Source organism: Ictalurus punctatus, chromosome 8 (assembly GCF_001660625.3).
Source record: "Ictalurus punctatus breed USDA103 chromosome 8, Coco_2.0, whole genome shotgun sequence".
In the NCBI taxonomy this organism is placed as follows: domain Eukaryota; kingdom Metazoa; phylum Chordata; class Actinopteri; order Siluriformes; family Ictaluridae; genus Ictalurus; species Ictalurus punctatus.
Window position 1 is genome coordinate 16,505,075 of NC_030423.2, and position 24,614 is coordinate 16,529,688.

The following is a 24,614-nucleotide window of genomic DNA, read 5'->3' on the forward strand; positions in this document are numbered from 1 at the left end:
GATTAGGTAGCCTATAAATTGTATTATTATCATTATTATTATTGTTGTTGTTGTTGTTGTTTTATTGTTGTTGTTACATGTATCAATTAGTCTTAGTGTTTTGTTTACAGTATGATATCAGTCTAAGTGTATGCATATTGCTGCTGTAGCGCCGCAGAGCTATTTTTCGACTGGTCACGCCCACGTGGGCGTGGTTACACTTTTAGAACAGGGCGTGATTGGCTAAAAAGACAAGCACACGTGCGGAGCGCAAGTATCGCGGCCTGCCCCCTCGCGCTTTTTAATCTGGAGCTCAGGCGTAACGCAATTCAGGTTCATCTCGACGCGCAAAACAACACACAAGAGAGTTGAGCGGGACTGCAAGCAGAACCATGAGAACTTACTCAACCTTCTCACTTTTTTTACCACTTTTTGCCGCTTGCTTTGTTTTTGTTTCTTTCTCTGCGGTGAGAGGTAAGTGCTTTTCCCCCGTTTGGATTTATTAGAGAGAATGTGAGAGGTGTAGTAGAAGTGTAGTGTGTGAACAGGCTAGAAACACAACGCAGCTTGGTGTGAGGAGCCGATGTGCATGTTGAGAAAAATCCGCTTTAAACAGTGTGTCAAAACATTAAGTGTGTTTGGGAGGCAGTCACCACGTGGAAGCATGAATTTATCAACAAATTGTTTGGGGCCAACATATCTTTACAATACTTGTATCATTTGTGTATTTCATTGCACACATTGACAGAAATATTTTAAGATGTACAGGCACTTTACTGAAATATTAATAACCTAAGATGAACAAACTCATTTTATTAGGAATACTATCAATCAGTAATTAATAACCAATTAATAACCAATCAGTCCTGTCCCTGGAAAATGGTGCTTCATGTATTTGTCTGCACTGTGTACTTATAAGAAAGGATTCTACCTTTTTAAGGATTACAGAACTCCAGTATCTGTACATGTATAGTAGCTGACTCTCAGGGATAAAAGTATCTTCTGTTGTGTGAGCTCATACAAGGACATAGTGTTCCTGACCCAGGGCTTTGCATGTGTGTGAACATTTAAAGTAGTCTTTCAAAGGTTTAGACTAAGGAATCTACTGTCCTGATTTCTATTGGGATTGAAATGACCTGAAGGCATGGAGGACCATCAGAAGCTCTTTGGGCTGATGTGTAGGAGATGTGTTTGTTTGTGTAAGTTCTTTTCCACCCAGTTTTGGGCTGACCAGATTCAGATAGTGATACAGTTTAGTTTTTGTAAATTATGGTAGAAATGATTGAATATGATTTAAAGCAGATGCAGATTTTTTTTAAAATAATGTTTTCTCACTTCCTGTTAGGATTACCTTGTAATGTTTGTGTAAGTTTTTTGTTTTCCGTGTTCATCAACGTTGACTGAGGTCAAGCATTTGGAAGGCATTTGTGTTTCGTGTGGAAGTGCTGTTATGCCTGAGGCCATGGCTTGGTTTTGGATTTGTAGGTGTGGCACAGAGACCAAAACACTGAGTCATTTCCATTGGCGGTGGTCATCAAAACATGTAGTGGAGCTCAACAAAGCCTGGACGCTTCCTACCACTAATGACCAGTGCAGCAGTGCTTGTGTGTACTTTGTGTCCTTCCTACTTGCGTGGGCTGACTCGCCCTCCAGATTTGGAGTTGTTGGCAAGTGAACTCTTACAGCTTCATCTGGGTCATGACTTGGACAGATGTCTTCACGGTGGATGCTTTGGATATGCACTTAGAGTTTTCTTTATTTCTTTGGCAATATCTTTCCCCCCAGTTGTGTTGCATTTAGCAGATGCCCTTATCCAGAGCAGCTTGGATTTATCTCATTTATACAACTGAGCAATTGAGGGTTAAGCAGTTGCTCAAGGTCCCATTGCTGGCAGTTTGGCAGTGCTGGGATTTGAACTCATAAACTTCCAAACAGAAGTCCACTGTCTTAAGCAGTGAGCTATCACTCTTCACACATGTGGTGAGAGAAGTGCTACTATCCTCCATGCTGCTGTGCTGTTTTCCTGTCTTGTTCACATAGATGAAGGAGGTGAAACAAACAGAAACCTCTCCAGTCAGTGAAGAGAGTGAAGTCTAAATATAGACTTAGTGACCATACAGTCTTTTGCACCTCTCTTTTGCAGCAATTTCAAAACTATTGCATGGCCTTTGCCATCTGGCAAAGGGGTCTTGTCCTCAGGGGATGACCTCATTTGTTCTGATGAATTGACTTCCAACACTAAGTCCAATCAGCATTTTCTTCCTTTCTGATTAATTTTCTATAGTGTCTAATCAGTGTTCCATTTTTAGCTTCAGCAACATGGCATTTCTCTTTTGAGCCCCCTCTGTCTATGTCTCTTGTCCCACTTTCCAATCTGCTGTACTGAATTTTTAAATGATTATTCCCATGTTCCAGATGCCTCACAAACTTTGACAGTGTTCTTATTTTGATCCTGTACTAACGTGCGTCTTTTGTTATTTTGGCCTAGATAAGGTGGTATAAGAACTGCATATATGCTGCATTAAGAAGAGTTGGTATCTCTGTCAATTTCAGGGGCTGTTTGTTGTTTCTCAGAACAGATAAATATGCTGTTCAGAAGTTCTAGCTGAAGATGTAGTTCTACAGCCTTTATCTCTATTATTTCCGTGCTTTATTCACTTGTTTCTACATAGACACATCATGCTTCTAGTATGTTGGATGTGGGCCATTATGGGACGTGTTGTGGCACTGAATCTTAAAGCCAGCTTCCATGTGCTCCGGTGCTTTAAGCTGCTCTGTGAGGTAATGGGCGATTGAGCTCGGACAGTAGGCATTTCAGGACGTTGTCTATATGTGCAACTAAGCTACTGCACTGTTCAGCACACAGTTCTTTCAACACCAAAGCTGATCATAAAAATTCAACAGAATTCTTAGTTCCCAGTGTACTGATATAGGCATAAAGACAAATTAAAATTTTAACAAACCCTTCAAGTCAAATGTAGTGTCTTGAACTGTTTGTGCTAATAAAACTGTCTTTGATTTCTGGTTCTTGCTCTTCATAATGTCTTATGTGAAAACAATTCTAGAAGCAACTCAAGGGTTGAGGATGGAAACAAGGTCACCAGTCACCACTCAACCATCTTAAGGGTCCTTGAAGGCTGAGCAGTTGTTTGGGCCAAACACCCCCCTTCCCTTCCCCCCAGATTATTCCAGTGTAACTTGTTGCTTCACTACAGACTTCACTGTAGCATGCCTTCCTATTTCCTGTCTCTACTCTTGGCATGTTGGCAGTGTGTTCGGAAGGGCGTCCTCTTTCATTCTCGATGTGTATAATGTTTATACTGCGCCCCACAATTTGTTTTTGTTTTCTACCTGTTCTTAATGTGACTGTGGAAGGTTTTCTCTTTGGTAAAGAATGCGTGATGCCTTCAGCTGGAAAGAATGCTACTGAAGGCTACTTTGTAATTCTGAATTCCAATGAAACAGCATTTTAGACATGTCCTACTACAAGGCAGAACAGCAATCTATGGATAATCTAAGGCAAAGAACTATACAAATTCTGTCAGGTGTGCTAGGATTACCTATCAGTTCTTACTCACAGGCAGTATAAATATCTGGAAAAATACAAAAGGGGATCTTTTGCAGAGCCATAATATTAAGTAGCTCGTTGTTTACTTTGAATTGTTCCTTGTATTTTTCATGGCTTTTCCATCTGGAGTAGTGATATTATGAGTCATATAGCGTGAGAGGGTTTGATACCATAATGGTTCCTCAGCACAGTAAGAACATATTACTCATCATCTGGCCTTGTGTCACTGATCTCCACCAAAACCCGTTTTGTCCCATTCTGTATCCAAGAAAGAAATGAATACACCTGTTGTATTCATGCATGCAAGCTTGCCTTTACATGTATCCCATAGCAAAAGTGTCTTACCATGGGTTGTGGTAAAACACATGGTGAAAGGGAATTCAGGTGAAAAGGGAATTATCCAGAATTTTCCTCTCTTGACTGATCAGTCCAGATGATCGCATGCTGACCAAATGTTCCATCTGATCAAACCAATTTTCTAGCCGATACCTTTGCTGTAATGCACTGCTGGTGCCTGCTTTAAATGACTTTAAATCCTATGAGGAACATGAATGAATGGGGAGAAAGACATGCTCAATTAAGTTAATATGTAGAATTACTAATTAAAGTGTTTAATTATGTAACACTTGTCATTATTAGGCTGCTTCATTTATCTCAGATGTCTGTTATTTTCTCAGACCTTGAATGTGTCTACTAGTTTTCTGTGTTGTGAACTGTGAAAGGATTAATTATCAATGCAGGGAAGGAATTAATGAATGAATGCCCTATGTACATGAAATGTGTTGAGCTTAAAGCAAGTTAAACAGTTTCACAGTTTTAAGTAAAGGAGGAATGGCATTTAGCCGATCAGCTTTAAACCAGCGTTGCACACTTCCTCTTGTGCTTCCAGCAACAATTCTGTGAAGACTATTGTTTTTAAGTATCAGAGAGTCTGTATTGAGAGTCAGAGCAGGTTTTCATGCCTATCCTATATGATTTTTTTTTTTTTTTTTTTTTTTTTGATTATATTACAAAATAAGTTTGAAGTCATTCCTCAGAAGAATTAATGTTTTGTCCATAGAGTCAGGGGGAACGCATCCCTGGCTTGTGGGTGTTGCAATGCATTTAATGACTCAGAGAAATAAGCAAAACATTTGATTAATGATTGCTATGTCCAAGGTCATATCATCCTTCCAGAGTGAATAACCTCCAAAGAATGCTGTGAGCCTGCAATGCAATGAAAAATTAGTCAACTGTAAATAGCAGCTGTAATTAAGCCTCAAATTATTTACAGATTATGACAATTTAGCATGGATGTTACCTTGAATAGAAACTGTGTTTAAAATGCTGGTATTTTGGGAGTCTGCCAAGGGAGGACAGGAAGATCTTCACAGATGTTTCAGATTCATGGTGGATTTGTGGGAATGTAGGTTCTGCATTAAGGTGTCTAAATATACCCACCCATCCTTGACTGAAAAGATAAAACCTTTTAGAGTCAGAGTGTCTGTGGATCCGCTTTCACTTCAATATCAAACGCACACACACTTTTGGATTTTCTCAAAGCATAAGATATATAAGGAATATAAAATAAAACTTATTTTCTGGTGGAGAAAACACATTTTGTAATATTATGTTTGTCTCTAATACACATGCCTACACTTTGACTAACAAGCTGACCAATGGCCACAATACTGTGGTCTTTGTGGAAGCATCTAGCACTCGGGTCCGCACTCATGGCAACGACATGCGCATCAGGCTTGTTCCAAACATTGGAGTATATTGTGTTGACTAGTGTTGATTTTACTTCTCTTTTCCCGGTAAACAGAAAGTGCTCAGCCCTGGGTTAGTGTTAATTACGACGTAAACGGTTGCTCACCACCACCGTGTGTGTGTGTGTGTGTGTGTGTGTGTGTGTGTGTGTGTGTGTGTGTGTGTGTGTGTGTGTGTGTGTGTGTGTGTGTGGTGGGTGTCCGGCTGGAATAGGTGGAAAATTAGATTTTAGCCAAAATTTAGTTTTATGCCAGTAATGTAGTTTAAGCAAACATTATTTCCATATAGTTTTGGTAAAATATATTAATCACGGAATTAATTCACTGCATTAATCATGAATTATTTCCTCACCAATATTAGTTCTAACAGAAAGTAGTCGTTAAAGAGACTGAGTGACTGTGAGTGACTTTTTTTACATCGGGTGATGAGACTGATGTGTATTTTGCTGATAATTAAAATACTAACTAATTTCCCATTGTTAACTTGGAGTTCTTTAAAATTTGTTGTTTTTTCATTAATATTTTAAGTTAAAAATGTGGTGGTAGGCAGGGCTTCTTTCAGTGGAATTAGAATAAAATCCTTAAATGTGATTTTGGTGTTAAGGTGTTAATTTGAAATGCTAGAACTTAACCTTATGCACACAGGACAGAGGCAGGGTTTGAACCTGCAACCCTGTAGGTACAAGGCAAACATTCTAACCACTAACGCACTGTGCCTCCTATAAAACACATTTATTATAAGGAATAATTTGAGGGCGCTTATCAAGGTCAACTGAATTTGACCTTTAAAACAAAAGACCACTATTCCTGAAAATCGTTTGTGGAGCTGTAACTCAAATTGAAAGTTATGCTCTCCATTCAGTAACATGGGGAATTAGTGGGATTAAAAGTTGGACAGCAGCCAGCCACTAGAGGACACATTTTTGCTTTACTTTTGAATCCATGACATGACGCATACTTTATATATATATATATATATATATATATATATATATATATATATATATATATATATATATATATATATATATATATATATAACACACACACACACACACACACACACACACACACAGACACAGTCATTGGTTGAGGTACATAAAGAGAAACATTTAAGTTCAGGAAAATCTGTATTTTTCAGAACTATGTGTAGTAGAAACTGTTAACATATTTTCTTCAAAATAACCACCTGAAGGGTTTTCCCAGGTCACTACGCGCTCACATCACCGCAGTCTTGTACTGAAAATATTCACCTGGGGAACATAAGTAAACTGAACTGAAAATCTTTTATTTCCTCTTTCACAGGTGATTCCTGTAAGGTGAATGTGTGTCAGAATGGCGGGACGTGTGTGACTGCAGCAGGGAAAGATTCCTTTATCTGCATCTGCTCAGATGGCTTTACGGGAGAAACCTGCAATGAGACAGAGCCTGGTAATGTGTTTAACAATCACATACTGTGAAATAGTGGTAGATGTAGATCAGCAGAGTGGTGTGTTCAGTTTATCAGATTATCTGTTCTTCCACATGTTTTGACCTTCGTTCACAGGGCCTTGTCATCCTAACCCATGCAAAAATGATGGTATCTGTGAGCCTCAGAGAGGAGATGTCTTCGGGGGGTTTTTGTGCAAGTGTCTGAAAGGCTTTGATGGCATCCAGTGTGAAAACAGTAAGAATTCTTTTCCAGCCTAAACATCTTCACAGACCATAAGGAAAACCATAACATAGTAATTCAGTCTGACATTCAGTGCTGATAACAAGAAGCATAATGGGTTTGATGCAACCAGCACAGCCTTCTTATCAGTATAAACGAATATTTGTAGAATAACAAGGACCTAGAATCAGATGCAGATGTTCCTGTCCTGAGATTTTGACTGATTACAGTGAGATACTGAGGCCTGTGTTTGACCCAGTGGGCCTCAGGATATTCTGGTGGTAGATGGCAAATCCTCAGCTGTAGCAGTACAGTAGTGTGGCTCTGTCCTCACTTTAAGTAACTGTTGGTTTTTATTGCTGGTGTAGGGGCAGGACAGAGGCAAACCAAGCTGCTACCATCAGAAAGAATAATCGGAGTCTCATTGACTTCAAGAGAGGAAAGAGTGTCTCGTGATGTAATGACCAATTTTCAAGTTTATAGCTGCTGCAACTAAGTGACAACAGGAAGTAACTTGTTTACCTGCCATGTTTTTATGCCTTATTTATTGTATGTATTCGCTTAAAAATTATTTCATGTTTTGGATAAAGATTCTCCCTGAGAAGAAACCATGTGGGTGGAAATGCTCTCTTAATTTAAAGTCTTATTTGCATTTATATTTACAAGTCAAGATTTATTAAGTTAACAGCATAAGCTCGCTAAAATCTCCAGCACTGATGATAGAGCAGTGACCTTCCATGTCAATTTGTTTCCAGTTTCCATCTGGTTGTGTCAATTATAATGATTTGATTGAGCTTCGTTATGTGTGTGGGTGTGTAAACAACAAGCCTCATCCTTAGGCTGTAGTTACCGTCTGTAGTTGGAGATCAAGGAGGCTGTGGATTTTCATGGTGAATATTTAGAAGTAACCGAAGAAGCATCTGTTGTGTTTGTCTTCAGATAAGACAAGAATGAAGAGTTCTTTGGCAGAAAAAAAAGCATAGTTTTAAGCTGATTCCTAATTGGTGGATCAGGTTCAGCCATGAAGAAACATGCCAGATCCTTATTTATAAACGTATTCATATGACTTGATTGACCATAAATGTTATCTGCATTAAACTCCAATTTATATTAAAGTTCCAATCGAGCCGTTAAATGCATAGCATTTATGAGACATTTTAATTGGTATTATTATTATTATTATTATTATTATTATTATTATTATTATTATTATTATTATTATTATTATTCTCCTTCTTCTTACAGATATTGTTAATAATAGAGATAATGGGAAGGATAATTAAATGGGAAATGTTATGCTTTAATGTGGGGTAAATTTGTGTTAAACATAAAGCAATGTTAAAGTCCCAAATCAATTTTTAAGTTTTTTGGCTTTAATAGGATTATGTTAGCCTTAAGGTTATCTACAGGTGCATCTCAAAATATTTTAATATTGTGGAAAAGTTAATTTCCCATTATTTAAGTCAGAAAGTTAAACTTTCATTTTTTTTTAGATTTATTACGCATAAAGTGAAATTTCACCCCTTTTTTTTTTTTTTATATATAAATGGTAATACTTTTATATAGCACTTTTTTCCAAAGCACTTTACACTGTCTCATTCACCCATTCTCACTCACTCACACACACACACACACACACACACACACACACACACACACACACACACCGATGGTAGCAGAGCTGCCACGCAAGGCGCTAACTTGCTATCGGGAGCAACTTGGGGTTCATTGTCTTGAACCCCAAGCCAAGAACACTTTAGCATGTGGAGTCATGTGGGCCGGGAATCGAACCGCCAGCCCTACGATTAGCGGACAACCCGCTTTACCACCTGAGCCACAGCTGCCCCATAAATCTTGATTACGGCTTACAGCTCATGGAAATCAGTTCTCAGCCCCCGCCTTATTTCATGGGTGATCAGATCATAGAACAACACCATAAATGCCTGGTCAACTGGAATTTGGAGTGACCAAGTCCTTTGATATTGAGTCACTGAGCTGTGGCAATTTACCCATACTGCATTATTTACTGTTTATAAAATTTGCACACGGTTATGTTAAGCTCAGTTTTGGTAGCATGTATTTCCGAAGAATAAAAGCTAATGTGTGCCTGAGTGCACACACAAAACCTCTCTATACTTTAAATACAAACTTATTCCCAGCACAAAGCCAACACACATGTCTGTGACACACACACACACATCCACACTGTAAAAACACACACGGTTGTCCAGCCAACAGGGAAAGGCCTACTGCGTATCACACCCACGCCATCACACACTCGCCTTGTTGCTGGGGTAAAATGGAGTTGGAGGCGGAAGAGTGAATTAAGTCAACTCTGACACTGTCACAGTCTTTCCTCTTGGCTGATGGGAACGTTATATTGCTGGTGTGAAATTACCCTGAAAGCTCAGTGAGAGACCATGAAATCTGTGTCAAAAGCTTTTATATGGTGAAGTATTAGCCATATTAACTCTCCTAAAATAGGATGGAACCTGTTGTAGAGTGTCGGCATTAGTACAGTTTTGGAAGCAGTTTGTGTTCATGTAATAAGTGTGGAGGAATAGTGGAAATGATGTATTTCTTTTTTTTGGAGTGCAAATAGAAATCTATAATTTGGAATCTATGAGTTCTTTACCAGGACGTTTATGTGGCTGCGTGACTGGACTCCATGGCGGAGCTAATCTTGTGTTCTGCTGCTCCGGCTCTGTTTGAGAAACTTGGTCTCTGCGATTCTCTTGGAATGTTTATTTTGTCTTTGCTCTGTCTTTCCTGTTTCTCTCTGTGCCTCTTCTCTTCTGTTTCACAAAATGCCCTGCCAAGATCTTTAGAGCCAAAGCAGTAGCCAGCCTTAAATTTTTATAGGTGAGAAGGAAGTTCTGTGTGATGATTTACGACACATATGCTTTTGGTCGGTTGCCAGGTTTAGAAATGGAGCGCTGCAGCAACAGCATTCAAAGCTTTATTGCAGATGTGCGTCATTCTGTTAACCTACTGTTCCTTGCTTTTCCCTAGGGGGACACCTTTACTATAGACAACCAGACTGTGCTTTAGTCACATCTCGTGTGTGTGTGTGTGTGTGTGTGTGTGTGTGTGTGTGTGTGTGTGTGTGTGTGTGTGTGTGTGTGTGTGTCTCACACATACACCTCTTTTTTTTGTCACCAGTAAGTAAATGCCTATTCAGCTGGACTGTTCCCTCAGACGTTGCTCTTCCCAGTCACGTGCAGGAGCATGCTTGCCTCGTCTCCTATCGATCGGGGTCAAAGTGCATTATGAGCTCAGGATCAGCTTTCATTTTATGCATTATGCATCGTCCAACATTTTCCTATTGATGTTCACTCTAATGACTTCACACACCAGTGTGTTAAATTCCCTGCTTCAGTGAAGCAGCTGTTCTGTATCTGCAAAGTGAGCTTTAGGTTTGAGCTGTAAGGATCTACGTGTTCTATCACTTTATTTCTATGATCATGAAAGTACTAGTTCCTGTTTTGCAAAACCCATGTATGGAGTGTCATGCTGAATAAACAGCACAGTCTCTCAAGTGGCTGAATTTCCGAGCCACAACTGCTTAGATAAACTTAAACATACTGCAATATTATCTAACGAGCAATAAAACTTGTAACAAATGGGAACCTGAGTCAGCAGGAAGGGAAGTGCTGAGTCTCCTTATTTGTAACCATCCAAGAAGCGTGATCCAAATCCATAGCTGGGGTCAAAACGCAGGTGGTCAAATTCAGCAGAGATAAATTCATAATCCAAAAACAGAGGTCAAAACCAGATGAGTGAGAAAGCAGGAAAATTAGAGGTCTTGTAAAACTTGAAAATAGAAACGACTACAATCCAAGATCCCCCCCCCCCCCCCATTGTAATATTGGACATTTTAATGAACTATTAAAGAAATACAATGCGTGTTTTTAAAGTCTTGTAACCATGCTGCTGAGGAACAGAAGTGTTGTGCGTGTTGCATCTGTGTGCGTGCAATGATCTGAGTTTTGTTTTATAGGTAGGACATGAAAGTTTGGTTTCATTTCATGTTCTCTGTGGATTATTGGCACCTTTTTAGAAATTGTAACTGTTTCAGTTTTGACCTCATACTTTGAGTGGCTTTCAGCTTGTGCTGTCTTGGCTCTTGACTGGTCAAACACTCCATCTGTGCGCTTGGTCACATAATCCTTCGATTTCCTTTTCATCATTGTGGGCTTTTGCTGGATTGACAGAAGAGTGAGAAGGCTGTTAATAGTGCATGAGATGTACTGCTTTTGTGTAAAATTATCCCTAAATACTGTCATGTAGCCAGGAAATAATTTCAAGGGAATGAGGAAATTTGCTAAATAGTCACATTATCTGGATAATTAAAATGGAAAGTTAGATGCTCATGTGTTTTGGGTGGATCCAGGCAGTAGTAGATGTGGTGGTATTCAAAAATTGTCATTTAATTATTTTAAAACATCATTCTACCATCAGTGAAAATCTTGCCGTATATTTCCATTCCGCTTATCCTGCATAGAATTGCGGTGGAGCCTGGAACCGATCCCAGGGAACTTTTGCACCCTGTCCAGAGTGTGCCCCATCCATCTCCGGGCACAATCGCACACACATTCACACACGCATTTACACACAATGGAAAATTTGGAAATGCCAGTCAGCCTACAACGCATGTTTTTGGACGGTGGTAGGTAACCGGAGTGCCTGGTGTACCTTGACGCATTGGGAGAAAATGCAAACTCTGCACACACCGGTAGAGGCAGGATTTGAACCCCTAACCCCAGAGGTGTGGGGCAAATGTGCTAACCACTAAGCCACCGCCTTGCCATATTAATTAATGATTGATTGATTGATTTATAAACAAACACAAACAAATAAATAAATAAATAGATCATAACATTTATGAATGTTCCCCAAATGATTAAAATGCTAGTAATATTCTTCTTTTATTTCTCCTGTGGTACTTCATGGACTGTCCCCTCAATATCCCTCAGAGCTCAGAGAACAGTGTTGCTCTATGAAGTTAATTTTCTGTCCAGTTTAGTCTTAATTTTCCCAGTTCCACAGTGGGACGACTGGAGTCTTGAGTTTATAGCACTGTGTGTAAGTTTGAGATGCCACAGTGGTTTGAATTTCTATAATTTCACTTCATAATCAGTATAAAAGCTCATTATCTTGATGTATGATCACTCAGATCTGATCTTCTGAGCATTTCAGAGGACCAAGTACATAATTTGAACAGAAAATCTAACTATATTAAATTTTTTAAAATTATTTCTTTTAAACCGTTTTGCAAGGCTAAATGGATTTTACAGTCTCTGGAATGGATCACACATGTTACTGATGACAAGAGTGCCATCTGTAGCTCACCTGGAGAACTGCACCTAATGAAATGTCAAGAATGTTAATGAATATTGAATATTCTGTCAATATCAGTGTTGATGCTATCATGAGACATTGTGTGTGTGTGTGTGTGTGTGTGTGTGATCTCTTCACAGATGTGAATGACTGTGCTGCTCAGCCATGCCAAAATGGGGGTTCATGTCAAGATCTTGATGGAGATTTCTACTGTAAATGCCCATCCCCTTATGTTGGGAAACACTGCCACCTGCGTGAGTGGACTTCCACACTGCTTTATTTGATATGTCCCATTAGGACACTTGCAGTGAAATAAGAATGTATAGCTTCTCATCTCCAGTTTCTGATGACCTCATCATCCATCCATGTGACTGCATGTCTCCCCATGAGTGTGACCCTCACACTGTTAGTCCATCTGTCTGCTTCACTGTCTGTCTCCTACGTGTGTGAACAGGTTGTTTAATGTGTCATTTTGTTTTGCAGGCTGTATCTCTCTGTTGGGGTTGGAGGGTGGTGGCATTGCGGAGTCTCAGATCACCGCCTCCTCTGTGTATTATGGCATTTTGGGATTACAGCGCTGGGGGCCTGAGCTGGCCCGTCTCAACAACAAAGGCCTGGTGAATGCATGGACCTCGGCGACACATGACAGGAATCCTTGGATTGAGGTGCAGAATTCTGGCTTTTAAAATGAGACTTGGATATGTAAACAGGACCCTGGGCCTTATTTATCATTTATTCTTAAGGTGTGTTTATATGTTTTCATAGACCAAATGAACTAAAGTCCAACCAGATTTACAAAAGATTTGGTAACACAAATTTTCTTCATATTTGTATGTTGTTAAATACCAATCGCCTGTAAATTACCAAGTGCATTACTGCACACCTGATTTATATTTAGTGGTTTCCACAGAACTCCATAAAAGGCAAAGCTCACAGTGTTAAAAATGTCACAATTACCCCTTGCTGTGAAGCCAAAAGTCCAGGGTTTTTAAAAAATCTTTTGTTTAAAAAAAAAATGCACAAAAATACTCTGCTCTCATGGATATCAAACAATTGCAAACAATATATAGGTTTATCAAAATAAAAAAAATCTTTGTTAAATATAGGTGTGCAGCAATTATTGGCACCCTTATTAATTCATATGAGAGAAATATATTTGAAGTATATTCTCATTGATATGTAAAAAAAAAAAATGTTTGTACACCTGGGTGACTAGGAACAGGAAATTATTCAAACATAACTTCGTTTCACAGGGGTATAAATGAGGTAACACAGGCCAAATTCCGTTATTCATTCATAACAGTGGGTAAGACCAAGGAATAGAGCTGTGATGTGCAGCAAAAGGTTGTTGAGCTTCACAAAATGGGAAGTGGCTATAAGGAAATAACACAAGCATTGAAAATGACCATTTCCACCATCCAGGCAATAATTAAGAAGTTCCAGTCAACTGGAAATGTTATGAATCAACCTGGAATTGGATGTGTGTCTATATTGTCTCAATGCACTGTGAAGAGGATGGTTTGAGTGGCCAAAAAAAATCTGCAATTTGCAATCTGTGATCCTTGGAGAAGTTAGTTTCATCTTGGGGTCAGAAAGTACCCAAATCTGCAATCCGAAGTTGCCTGCATAACCACAAATTGTTTGGAAGGGTTTCAAGAAAAAAGGCTCTACTCTCATCCAAAACAAACTCGAACGTCTTCAGTTTACCAGACACTACTGGAACTTCAAATGGGATCGTGTTCTATGGTCAGATGAAACCAAGATGGAACACCAGAGGTGGTTTTGGCGCACACAGAGTGGTAGCCATATGGAAAAGTACCTCATGCCCACCGTTAAATATGGTGGTGGCTCTTTAATGTTTTGAGACTGTTTTTCTGAAAGAGGACCTGGAATTTTTTTATTAGGATACATGGCATCATGGATTCTATCAAATATCAACAGATATTAAATGAAAACCTGACTGCCTCTGCCAGAAAGATTATAATGGGCCATGGTTGGATCTTCCAGCAGGACAATGATCCAAAACATACATCAGAATCAACACAAAAATGGTTTACTGATCACAAAATCAAGCTCCTGTCATGGCCATCCCGGTGCCCTGACTTGAAACCCATAGAAAGCCTGTGGAGTGAATTGAAGAGGAGAGTTCACCAGCGTGGACCTTTTGATTAGAAGAATCTGGAGAAATTCTGTATGGAGGAATGGTCTCCGATCTCTTGCCATGCTCCAACCTCATCAGGGATTATAGGAGAAGAAAATTTGCTACCTCCCTTTGCCAAGGTAGTAGCAAGTTTTGAATAAAAATGTGCCAATAATTGTTAAACATAAGTGTGCAACAAAGAGATGTATGTATGTATGTATGTATGTATTTATTTATTTATTTATTTATTTATTTATTTTTGGATGTCTTTGCAATTGTTTGATATCCATGACAGCAGAGTATATTTGTGAATTTTTATATTTATTTATTTATTTATTTTTGTAATCAAAAGGTTAAACGATAAAGACGATTTTTCACAGCTGCCTTTGCTCATATTTACCAAGGGTGCCAATATAAGTGGAGAGTGCTGTAACTCTGACTCCTTTTATAGATTCCCGTTTAGTTTGTCCTAAGTGAATGGTTAGACTTATGTTTGTGTAACTGGAAAAAAATAAGCTAATTAAACTTGTCAACATAAACTATATAGAAATTTACACTAACTCTGTCAAGTAGAAGATTTATAGCCTGTCAGTCAAGGCTTACACAAACTGTGTGAAGCTCATAAAGTATACAAACATTTTTCTGAACTAATTGGGTTGTCAGTAATATTATATTTATGTACATGCCCCTGTTTAAAGGATTTATGAATAAATAAATTCATATCCAGCTTGGTAAATGAGGCCCTTTGGGTTTATCTGACTTTACAATGAATGACCGTTATTCTTGGTTGTGTGTTTGTGTAGCTCAACATGCAGAGGTTGATGCGTTTCACTGGTATCATCACTCAGGGTGCCAGTCGTGTTGGCACTGCGGAGTTCATCAAACAGTTTAAGGTGGCTTACAGTTCAGATGGACACATGTACAGTACGTACAGAGGCAATGGTCAGAAGAAGGACGTGGTGAGCTAAACATTCACGCACAGTCCTCTAGTCTACGATGTGCTCTGAAGATCAACCACATATGCATATCTCTAACCTGAATCTGTTTTCTCCTGGCAGATTTTTGTGGGGAATGTGGACAATGACAGCACAAAAACCAATCTATTTGAACCACCCATAATCGCTCAGTACATCCGCATTTTGCCCATCGTGTGCCGCAAAGCCTGCACGCTGAGAATGGAGCTAGTGGGCTGCGAACTCAGCGGTATACTAAAACAATACACTCTATCCATGCATTGTATGCAGTAAACATTACAAATGCACAGTTCCCCAAAGAAAATGTTAGGAAGTTGTTTAAATCATAGGGAATGTGATTGATTTGATTTTTTTTTTTTTTTTTTTTTTTTTTTTTAAATCCACTTCCAAAACAAAATTATACGACGTGAAATCCAAACTGACATGAAACTCTTCCTCATTTGCCATCATGACAATGTGATTAAACTTAAGAGGTTCTTTGGCCTGAAGAGCCAGTTCAAAAGAAGAGACTTTGCCCAGCCTGGGACTCTAGCCAGCTAATATTTCTATGAGTACAAAAATGGTCAGGCATTACATTTTTTAGAGAACATGGCTGAAATATTGGAACAAACCTAACCTCTCGGTATAATAAATCGCATCTTATGACGTGAGGCACATTCCATTATGGTTATTCAGAGCTGTTCATTTATTGCTAATGTCTGGTCACAAACACTACATAATCATTATGGTTATTACTGTAATAGGACACCAGTACATTTATATACGTTTAGCAGTTTTGTCTCGTTATGTGCTTATTTGCATGCATCACAGAAGAATACTTGCTCTCGCATGCATGCAATTCATACACACCCCATCACCCATATGGCTAACGCTGCAAATCTGTATAAAGGCTTGAAACACTTCATTGTCCTTCTGATCTGTCCTCGCAAGGCTGATATGCTTCACACTGTGGTGTGTGGGGTTGTTTGTTTTGTTTTTTATTTTATTTTTTATTTTATTTTAAATCTCATCCTCCCTGTATCTCTTACTTTATCCTAACTGCTCATTTGGAATTACAAAACATTGTGCAATGTGTGCACCTCACTTTGGAATAGAGTAAACTGATTGTGGCCAATCAAAATGAAATACCTATCTGATAGAATGACCAGGTAATTATATTAGTAATCCATTAAATAGAAGAATAATAGTCATGTAATCCTTTGTGTCTGATTTACTTTCACTATTGGAATTTGTATGTGCTTTCACAACGTTCACCTTTTCAAGCTGTCCAGTATGAACATAGTTAAAATAATTGTGCAGTTGAAATGGCATCAAACTAAAATTTTGAAGGAGCTGCAGGGTGCAAACCGACCTCACCTGGAATTTCAGACATTCAACAGAAATATGGAACATGGGATGTAGATTGGACTCGCATGGTCGTAGTTGTTATGATAACCTTGACAACCGTATTCCCTGCATCCACATAACGTTTGATCAGATTAATTATAACATTCATACAAACAGAGATTTTATACAGACTGCCCAGTTTAGGATACATAGACAGTATATTCACTGTCTGCAATCAGAATGAATTCATTCAGATTGATAAATCTTTACATGTAAACATGGCAAATCTATTTTAATGTCATAGGTTGCTCAGAGCCACTGGGTTTCAAGTCACGGCTGATTGGAGATGCTCAACTCTCGAGCTCCAGCTCATTCCGCACGTGGGGCATTGAGGCCTTCACCTGGCATCCACACTATGCCCGCCTGGACAAGCAGGGCAAGACCAACGCCTGGACTGCAGCCACCAACAGCAGATCGGAGTGGCTACAGGTGAACGTGGCACTTTGTACATACATAACTAAAAATACCACCAACCACTTGAGATGTTTTCAGTGGAGAAAATGTGACTGGATGGATGGATGAATATAGATACAACTCAATAGATTGAAGTATGTCCCAGTTGTCATGTGGATCAAATGACATTATTTTATCATTATCATAGAGCGACATTAAGGCCAGAAACATATTCCATGGAAGTTTCCAAGCATAAATGCTTTACACTGATTTCACTTACTGTAGTGTTAATAACTGTCAAAATAAAATTGATATTGCAATGCAAGTGTTGCAGCAATAGCTGCTGTAGCACAAGAAATGTGGGTTCTCACACATGAAGAAACTCATCACAGTTCACAGCCATTGTCCAGAAATATTAAGTGTTGATCCTCATTTAACCTGTAAAATGTGAGAGATGCAGGCCTAATTTCTGGTTTACTGACACTGTGTTTAGTGCCCCCTTGAGTACAGAGGCTTATAACTGCCATGTTATCATAACATTCACATTACACTCACACAAGCTCAAGTCATTTGTCTTTTGTGTGACTTCCCTTGTTGTTTATTGTGGTCTTTTTCATTTTACTGTGGATATTTCACTTTTACTGCATCATAACTAACTAATATGGAACTGAGAATTTTAATTAATTTCACACAAGTTCATAAAAATTTGCTTGTTGCCTGTTGGTTTGTTGCTTCCAAGTTCGTAAGTAGGGTAAAAACACAAGTTGAACAGCAGGATGTACGCCAGGATTGTGCTTGGAATAGTATTTACCTACAGACCCCAAATATAATTCTGGCCATAAGAAGCAAATATACACCTTCACTGACTGTATACTTTAAACTTTTTATTATAGGCTTACTCAGTATTGGTATGTGGTGTTAAATTTTATTTATTTATTTATTTATTTATTTATTTATTTATTTATTTTAATAGTGCGTTAAAGAATACTTATCTGTGTAGCTGTCCTGTTAAACTGTTTTGTAATTTCATTAGGTGGACTTGCTCTCCCCTAAGCGGATCACAGGAATCATCACTCAGGGCGCTAAAGACTTTGGAAACGTGCAGTTTGTTTCGGCCTACAAAGTGGCTTACAGTGACAACGGGCGGAACTGGACTGTGGTAAAGGATGACAAAAAAAACACTGACAAGGTCAGACACTCATCTGTTACACATGAGGCCACTTCATTTTCAAGATTTTGTGCTTCTCTGTGGCTGTTGGAAAATTATTAATGATTATACATATAAGTGCTGTTTTTCCATGCATGTGAAAATGCGTATGGAGGAATAAGACAAATGTGACGCGTTATGTTTGATGCCTAGGCCATTTGGCTCTATTCGGAATAACCACCTGTTCTGTAGAAACTAAGAAAGCCAGTGGTCAGATGCATGCACACAGCCTTTTCAAGCAAAGTTCTAGGTTTCTTTTCCTTTGCATTTAATTTTTCTTCATTCTACCTGCAGATCTTCCCTGGCAACAGCGATAACAATGTGCACAAAAAGAACGTGTTTGACCCGCCTTTCTACGCCCGATTTGTCCGTGTGCTCCCGTGGGAGTGGCATGAGAGCATCACGCTGCGAATGGAGTTGCTGGGCTGTGAGGATTAAATCACCCCCTCCCTGCTATCTCCTTTCAATCCCTCCATCCCTCCTGAGCCACTTAATGCACTGACTCACTACCAGCACCAGAGGGCGCTAAGACCACAAGAAGAAATATAATCCTAATGAGAACAACAGGGACTTGAGCTTACCAGCACTTCAGGGATGTCCTGCTTATAAAGACAAACCATGCCATGTAAGTTCTGTTCAACTCACTAAGCAGTAAATTGTTTTTTTGGCATGACCAATACAACTGATAGTGTAAACTGAAATCCCAAAAAGATCCATTAATACATTTTGTGGTAAAAAATCTTGCAGAAACTAAATGTTCATGTTCCTTTATCTAGGCTGATGTATAGACAGTGGCCCATGTTGAAGAAGATTGAAGATATATTTGATTAAATGCGTTATTGTACAGAATAAATGGGTCACATATTAAATAGTCTCAGCAGTGTGTGTCAGTTATTTAGTTATAAATTGCCAGTTGTAGTTCTTTAATTTTGTAAGTGTACAAGTTTGTGAGTAGCCCATAGCAAGATCTTCTTTTTCTTTTTTTCTTTTTCTTTCATTCTTTTTTTTTTTTTTTTTTTAAGTGACTGTAAAATGTGGTGTTTAATGACTCACGTGTGTGGGTTTTTTTTTTTTTAAAGGAAGCTTTATTTCTTGAAATTTTCTAACAAACATTTTTTTTTCATTATATTATTACATTAATATTGTAAAATATCATTTGAAAAAAGTAAGGTGTAATCAATTGATCAGTATTATTGTACCTTAATGCTTTGGCCCAACACTGCCATGGATCTTTCTCAGGTAGAGTTGAATCAATTGCAATGTGCTACTGATTTAAAACTAAATAAATGGCTTATTTCAGAGTGATTTTATCACCTCTGAATATTATAATTGCATAAATACCAAAGTGATTGAAATTTTCATGTTAATTCCATGAAATGGAACGCGTGTCCTCTTGCTGCTTTGAATGTTATTATACATTCAGTCTGATAAATTACATGTATCTAATATATTCAGTCATGCATCAGTAATATTTGAATTTCTAGTGGCTCAGCAGCAAAACTGAAGCTTCTTATTAAAATCAGCCCCCAGTAAAGGGGTGGAAATCTAATTTTGCAATGACTTGTACAGTTTGCACTGAAGCGCTGCCCTCCCCAATCTACATAATATTCTCATGGTGTTGTGATGTGACCCTCCTCCCCAACAACCCCTATGAATTATAAATTATGGGTTTGTGCAATATGATGCAAGCATTAATATTAATGGGAAATGCCAAGAAAATTATTATTATTTATTATTATTATTATTATTATTATTATTATTATTATTATTTTAGATGAGGATTTGGACATACTAGTAGGTGATGAAAAATAATGAACAATATTATGACAATTAAAATGGTTGTGTATTTAGGAAGTTGGTAGTATTTTTAAAAAAAATCCATAGTATTTAATCAATGTTAGTGTAAGCTTTTATCAGTGGTTTTCTACTTCACAATGAAAACTTTAACCCAATTCAGTATGTTTTTTTTTTTTTTTTTTTTTGCTGTCTTATTTTTTTGTAACCTATTGAGTAACATGCTAAGATTTGATTAAATTCTTCAGTGTATCTTAACGTATTTCATGTTCTTAATAACTAAAAAAAAAAAAAAAGGAATAAAAAGCTAAAATAGATAATGCTATTCGTTGAGTCCTCAATTTCCATACATTGACCTTGGCACGTAATTGACTGTGCTGAATTGGTCCCATGTTGTGAATGTCATTTTTCCATTCTTTTTTTTTTCTTTCATTTTCCCTCCCCCTCAAGTCACTGTCTGTGCTCTATAACGGCCTTAGCTTGTTATAGAGAAGCCTGAACCAAACAGGATATAAAGATCTCTCTGTCTGGCATGGTTTCCAAAAGAACCAGTGTTCTATTGTCTGTCATGTTGATTAACTAGGTGCAGTATATAGAAGCCTTGTTCCAAGGTTGAAGCAGGAAGAATGGGGGACCAAAGAATGGCAGGAAAATGTCAATTTGAGCATGGCACCTCCAGGAAGGACTCATTCCTGGAATAACAAAGTTATGCTGAACCAACTATCAGGCAAAATTTTAGCTGGAAAACCACTAAATGTGTCTATAGAGGAAGTCATCCATTGTTAAATTCATGGAGAAACTTGCTCAACTCGTTCTGTATTTTGAAACAAACCTTTACCAACTTTGATACATGTTGCTCTACTCCTTGAACCTGACCATTTTTCTTGATTTTATATATAAATGGTAAATGGTCTGCACTTATAACGCTTTTATCCAAAGCGCTTTACACTCTCTCATTCACCCATTCACACACACACCAATGGTAGCAGAGCTGCCATGCAAGGCACAAGCTTGCCATCAGGAGCAACTTGGGGTTCAGTGTCTTACCCAAGGACATTTTTGTATGTGGAGTCATGTGGGCCAGGAATCGAACCGCCAACCATACGATTAGTGGACAACTCACTCTACCACCTGGGCCACAGCTGCTGTGTATGTATAACAAAATATATACTTACTGACCACTTTATTAAGAATAGCTGTGCACCTTCACATTCATGCAGTTATCCAATCAGCTAACACTTGTGGCTGCAACACAATGTGGCACTGTTGTGGCAGCAACACAATGCATAAAATCATGTAGATACAGGTCAAGAACGTCAATTATTGTTCAAATCAAGCATCAGAAAAGGGGAAAAATGTCGTCATCATCATGACTTTGATGGTTACTGGTGCCAGACAGGCTGGTTTGAGTACCAAATGTTGATCTGGGATTTTCACACACAACAGTCTCTAGAGTTTACACTGAATGGTGCAAAATACATCCACAGAGAGGCAGTTTTTCATGCTAAAATGCCTTGTTGACCGCATTCATAGGAGAATGGTCAGTTAAAGATTAAAAAATGTTGCTCATTAGTCCCATCCCCCCCAACCAAAATTTTCAACTGTCCATTTTTTTTCTTTTCTTTTTTGAGTCCATGCTCACTGTAGCCTTACTTGTTCATGGAGAATCCTACATACACTACATAAACACCACATCATCTTCCCAAACTACAGAAAAATCTGTAATAAACACAAGCAAATATTCAGGAGGCAAGACTCTGCAATCTTACCACCTGCAATCAAACAAGACTTAGAAGGAAATGTTTTACAGAGTAAATGAAAGATTGCAGTAGGGAAAGCTGGTCTGACCTTGTCATCAACGGCCAATTTCTAAACCTATGAGCACTGACGTTTATCCAAGTCAGGAAACGTCTCTCTGAGAAGTGTAATTATTGTGAGAATAAATGACCTTTTCTGCCTTCCTCCACTTCATATAATTTTTTGGCAACATGAATTATATGCTTTTTCTTGTACAAGTACAGTGTGCAAGATGCACTGAAGTTTCATGGCCAATTTAACTGTATTTAAACATTTTTGTGATGTATTCATTAACAAGCATTTAAGAGGTTCTAAGATATTGGTGATGTGTCTGTACTTTTTAAGAAAAGTTTTCCCATTAAATGGTCATTTTTTAAAATGTATTTTATGTCTGTCTGCTCGGTCTCCCTTTTGATTTGCAATGAAAACTGACAGATACTTAGGGAAAATCCAGAGTACTCTGGATCTTTTCATTTTGACTAAACTATTAGCGCACAATGCTATCTCCGCTGGGTGTCAACAGCCAGAATTATCCTCCTCTTCTGTCCCCTGCTATTCAGAGGCAGTTGGCATTCCTTGCCCCAGGCAAGAGCTTTCATCTTAGCTTTGGGAATAAACTGTCTGGGATCTTCAAACACATCAATAATGGGTCTTGGTATATGTGAAAGCAACAAGGTAAATGTGTCTCTCCTGTCTCTTATGTGTGAGTGTGAAAAGCATGAGATCATAAGCAAAGGAGGGCTTGAGCTGTGTTTTGCTCTGTCATAATGCTGAGTGAAGGAGTCAGCCCAACATCCTGCTGTCACCAAAGGCCGCTGAACAGCCCTTTCCTTTCCCCAGCTACTGGTGAGCTGACATGGTTATCACTGATAATAAACAATATCTTCCTCAAGCAGGGAAGTCTACATTTAGGAAGAAGAGATGGCGAAGGTTACTGAATCCAAGCGACTGAGTGGCATGAAAGGACATTCTATCAAATCTTCAGAGACTATGTGCATGTGACAGAGTGGGGGTTGGGGGAAATCCCATCTCTTTGATAATACCTATGCCATGATATATTGACTCTGGAAAATTAAATAGCTTTACAGGCCTTTTGGGAAAAGTGGAATTCTGGTTTCAGTGTTTTCCATAACCAACTGTATTTTTGAGAGCAGTGTCAGAGTTCAGGATGTTTGGAGGATAGGCCTGTAACTTCGGATCAGATTTCTGTTTTTCTTTTTTGATCAATGGTGCTGTGTTTACTTTATTTAAAGTATGTAAATTACACCAAAATGAACTATAAAGTTTGCTTAAATAATTCTTTCATGACAAAAATATACAGAAGTCCATAGCTTAACAGATATCTTTGCTTGTTTATAAATTCACAACATTACAACTCAATACAATGGCTTTTAAAAGCAAGGTTAATAATGCAGTCTTTGAATAAACATGTTTCTTTAAGGGGAATTTTGATAGTGGAATCTTCTCTTAGGATGGTACTGCTTGAAGTACCATGGAAATGGTTTTGGACTTCAATTCCACATGGACATTCTCACTGTGGTTGCCTCGACTACGGTTAATACTATGGCCTTGGGGCTACTATATCCTTGGGACTGCAATTAGCACATACAATTTTGCACTCGGGTCTCCTTTAGTGAACAGTGGACTAGTTCAACAAACAGACTTCATGTTAAAACCATAATGAACTTTCTTTTACTTTCACACTATCTGTTGTTACCCAGATGAAGATGGGTTCCCTTCTGAGTCTGGTTCTTCTCAAGATTTCTTCCTCATCTCATCTTTGGGAGTTTTTTTCTTGCCACTGTCGCTACCGGCTTGATCAATAGGGATAAATTCACACACTTAAAATCTGTATGCTGTATTTATGTTTCTGTAAAGCTGCTTTGAGACAATGTCCATTGTTAAAAGCGCTGTACAAATAAAATTTAATTGAATTGAAAACTCTCTGATAAGGAAACACTCTGTTGTAGGGTTCAATATAGAAGCTTTAAGAGTCCTTTAAATGTCTACCCTTATAGTAGTGCAGCAGATTTCTCACAATGAATAGGATTTTTACACATGAAAAGCAAAATATAAAAGGCTGATTGCATTGCTGCCTCTCGACTCCTGGGTCCCTGGTTTAAGCCTGAGCTTGGGTTACTGTCTGTGTGGAGTTCCTGTGCAGGGATCTGCAGAAGGTGGGCTCTGTGGGCTCGAGCCCCTACTCTTTTTCTACATTATTTAAAAGTGCCCCTCTCAACATTAATTAATAAACAATTATATTATGTAAAAAGCATCTGAACTCAAATAAACATGAGTGTGCACAAAACAGCAGCAAATTAATCACAGGAAAGTCTGAGAATTTTATGCAGTTTTATGGAAATCAGAGTGCTGCTGCCAAATGTAAATTCAATTGTGAAATTAAATGTTTAAGTTCTACCGACTTTTACAGTAAGTCACATACAGTAGGTGTGTCACTACATTTGTGGATGGGAAAACTTTAGTTTTTTACTGAATTTATTTCATAAAATTTACATTTTCTTTTAAAGATTCTTTGGATTCATCTCTCCAATAAAAGTTGCCATTTTGTTGTAATTGTTTCTATAAATGAAAATATAAAATAACATTAGGCCATGTTAGTACTGTCATTCTCATATT

The 24,614-nt window shown here is 38.3% G+C and overlaps 1 protein-coding gene across 2 annotated transcripts; it reads left to right on the forward strand.

Annotated features, from left to right (window-relative positions):
• Positions 1-275: 275 nt before the first annotated feature.
• mfge8b (milk fat globule EGF and factor V/VIII domain containing b) lies at positions 276-19,257 on the forward strand. 2 transcript variants are annotated; one of them, XR_001813373.3, is made up of 11 exons: positions 276-453; positions 6,601-6,726; positions 6,842-6,961; positions 12,427-12,540; positions 12,770-12,951; positions 15,230-15,385; positions 15,485-15,629; positions 17,031-17,215; positions 18,213-18,368; positions 18,681-19,011; positions 19,163-19,257. XR_001813373.3 is itself a non-coding variant. In XM_017473969.3 (10 exons), the coding sequence occupies exons 1-10, from the start codon at positions 372-374 to the stop codon at positions 18,822-18,824; spliced, it is 1,410 nt and encodes a 469-aa protein (XP_017329458.1). In that variant the 5' UTR covers positions 276-371; the 3' UTR covers positions 18,825-19,257. The 2 variants fall into 2 exon arrangements, 1 of the variants encoding a protein (XP_017329458.1); XM_017473969.3 differs by having other exon boundaries at positions 18,681-19,257.
• Positions 19,258-24,614: the final 5,357 nt, after the last annotated feature.

Coding starts and splice junctions, on each gene's coding strand:
- mfge8b (XM_017473969.3), top strand. CDS start 372: ATGAGAACTTACTCAACCTTCTCACTTTTTTTACCACTTTTTGCCGCT. Junction 15,630..17,030: donor AGTGGGCTGCGAACTCAGCG/GTATACTAAAAC, acceptor TTAATGTCATAG/GTTGCTCAGAGCCACTGGGT. Junction 17,216..18,212: donor GCAGATCGGAGTGGCTACAG/GTGAACGTGGCA, acceptor TAATTTCATTAG/GTGGACTTGCTCTCCCCTAA.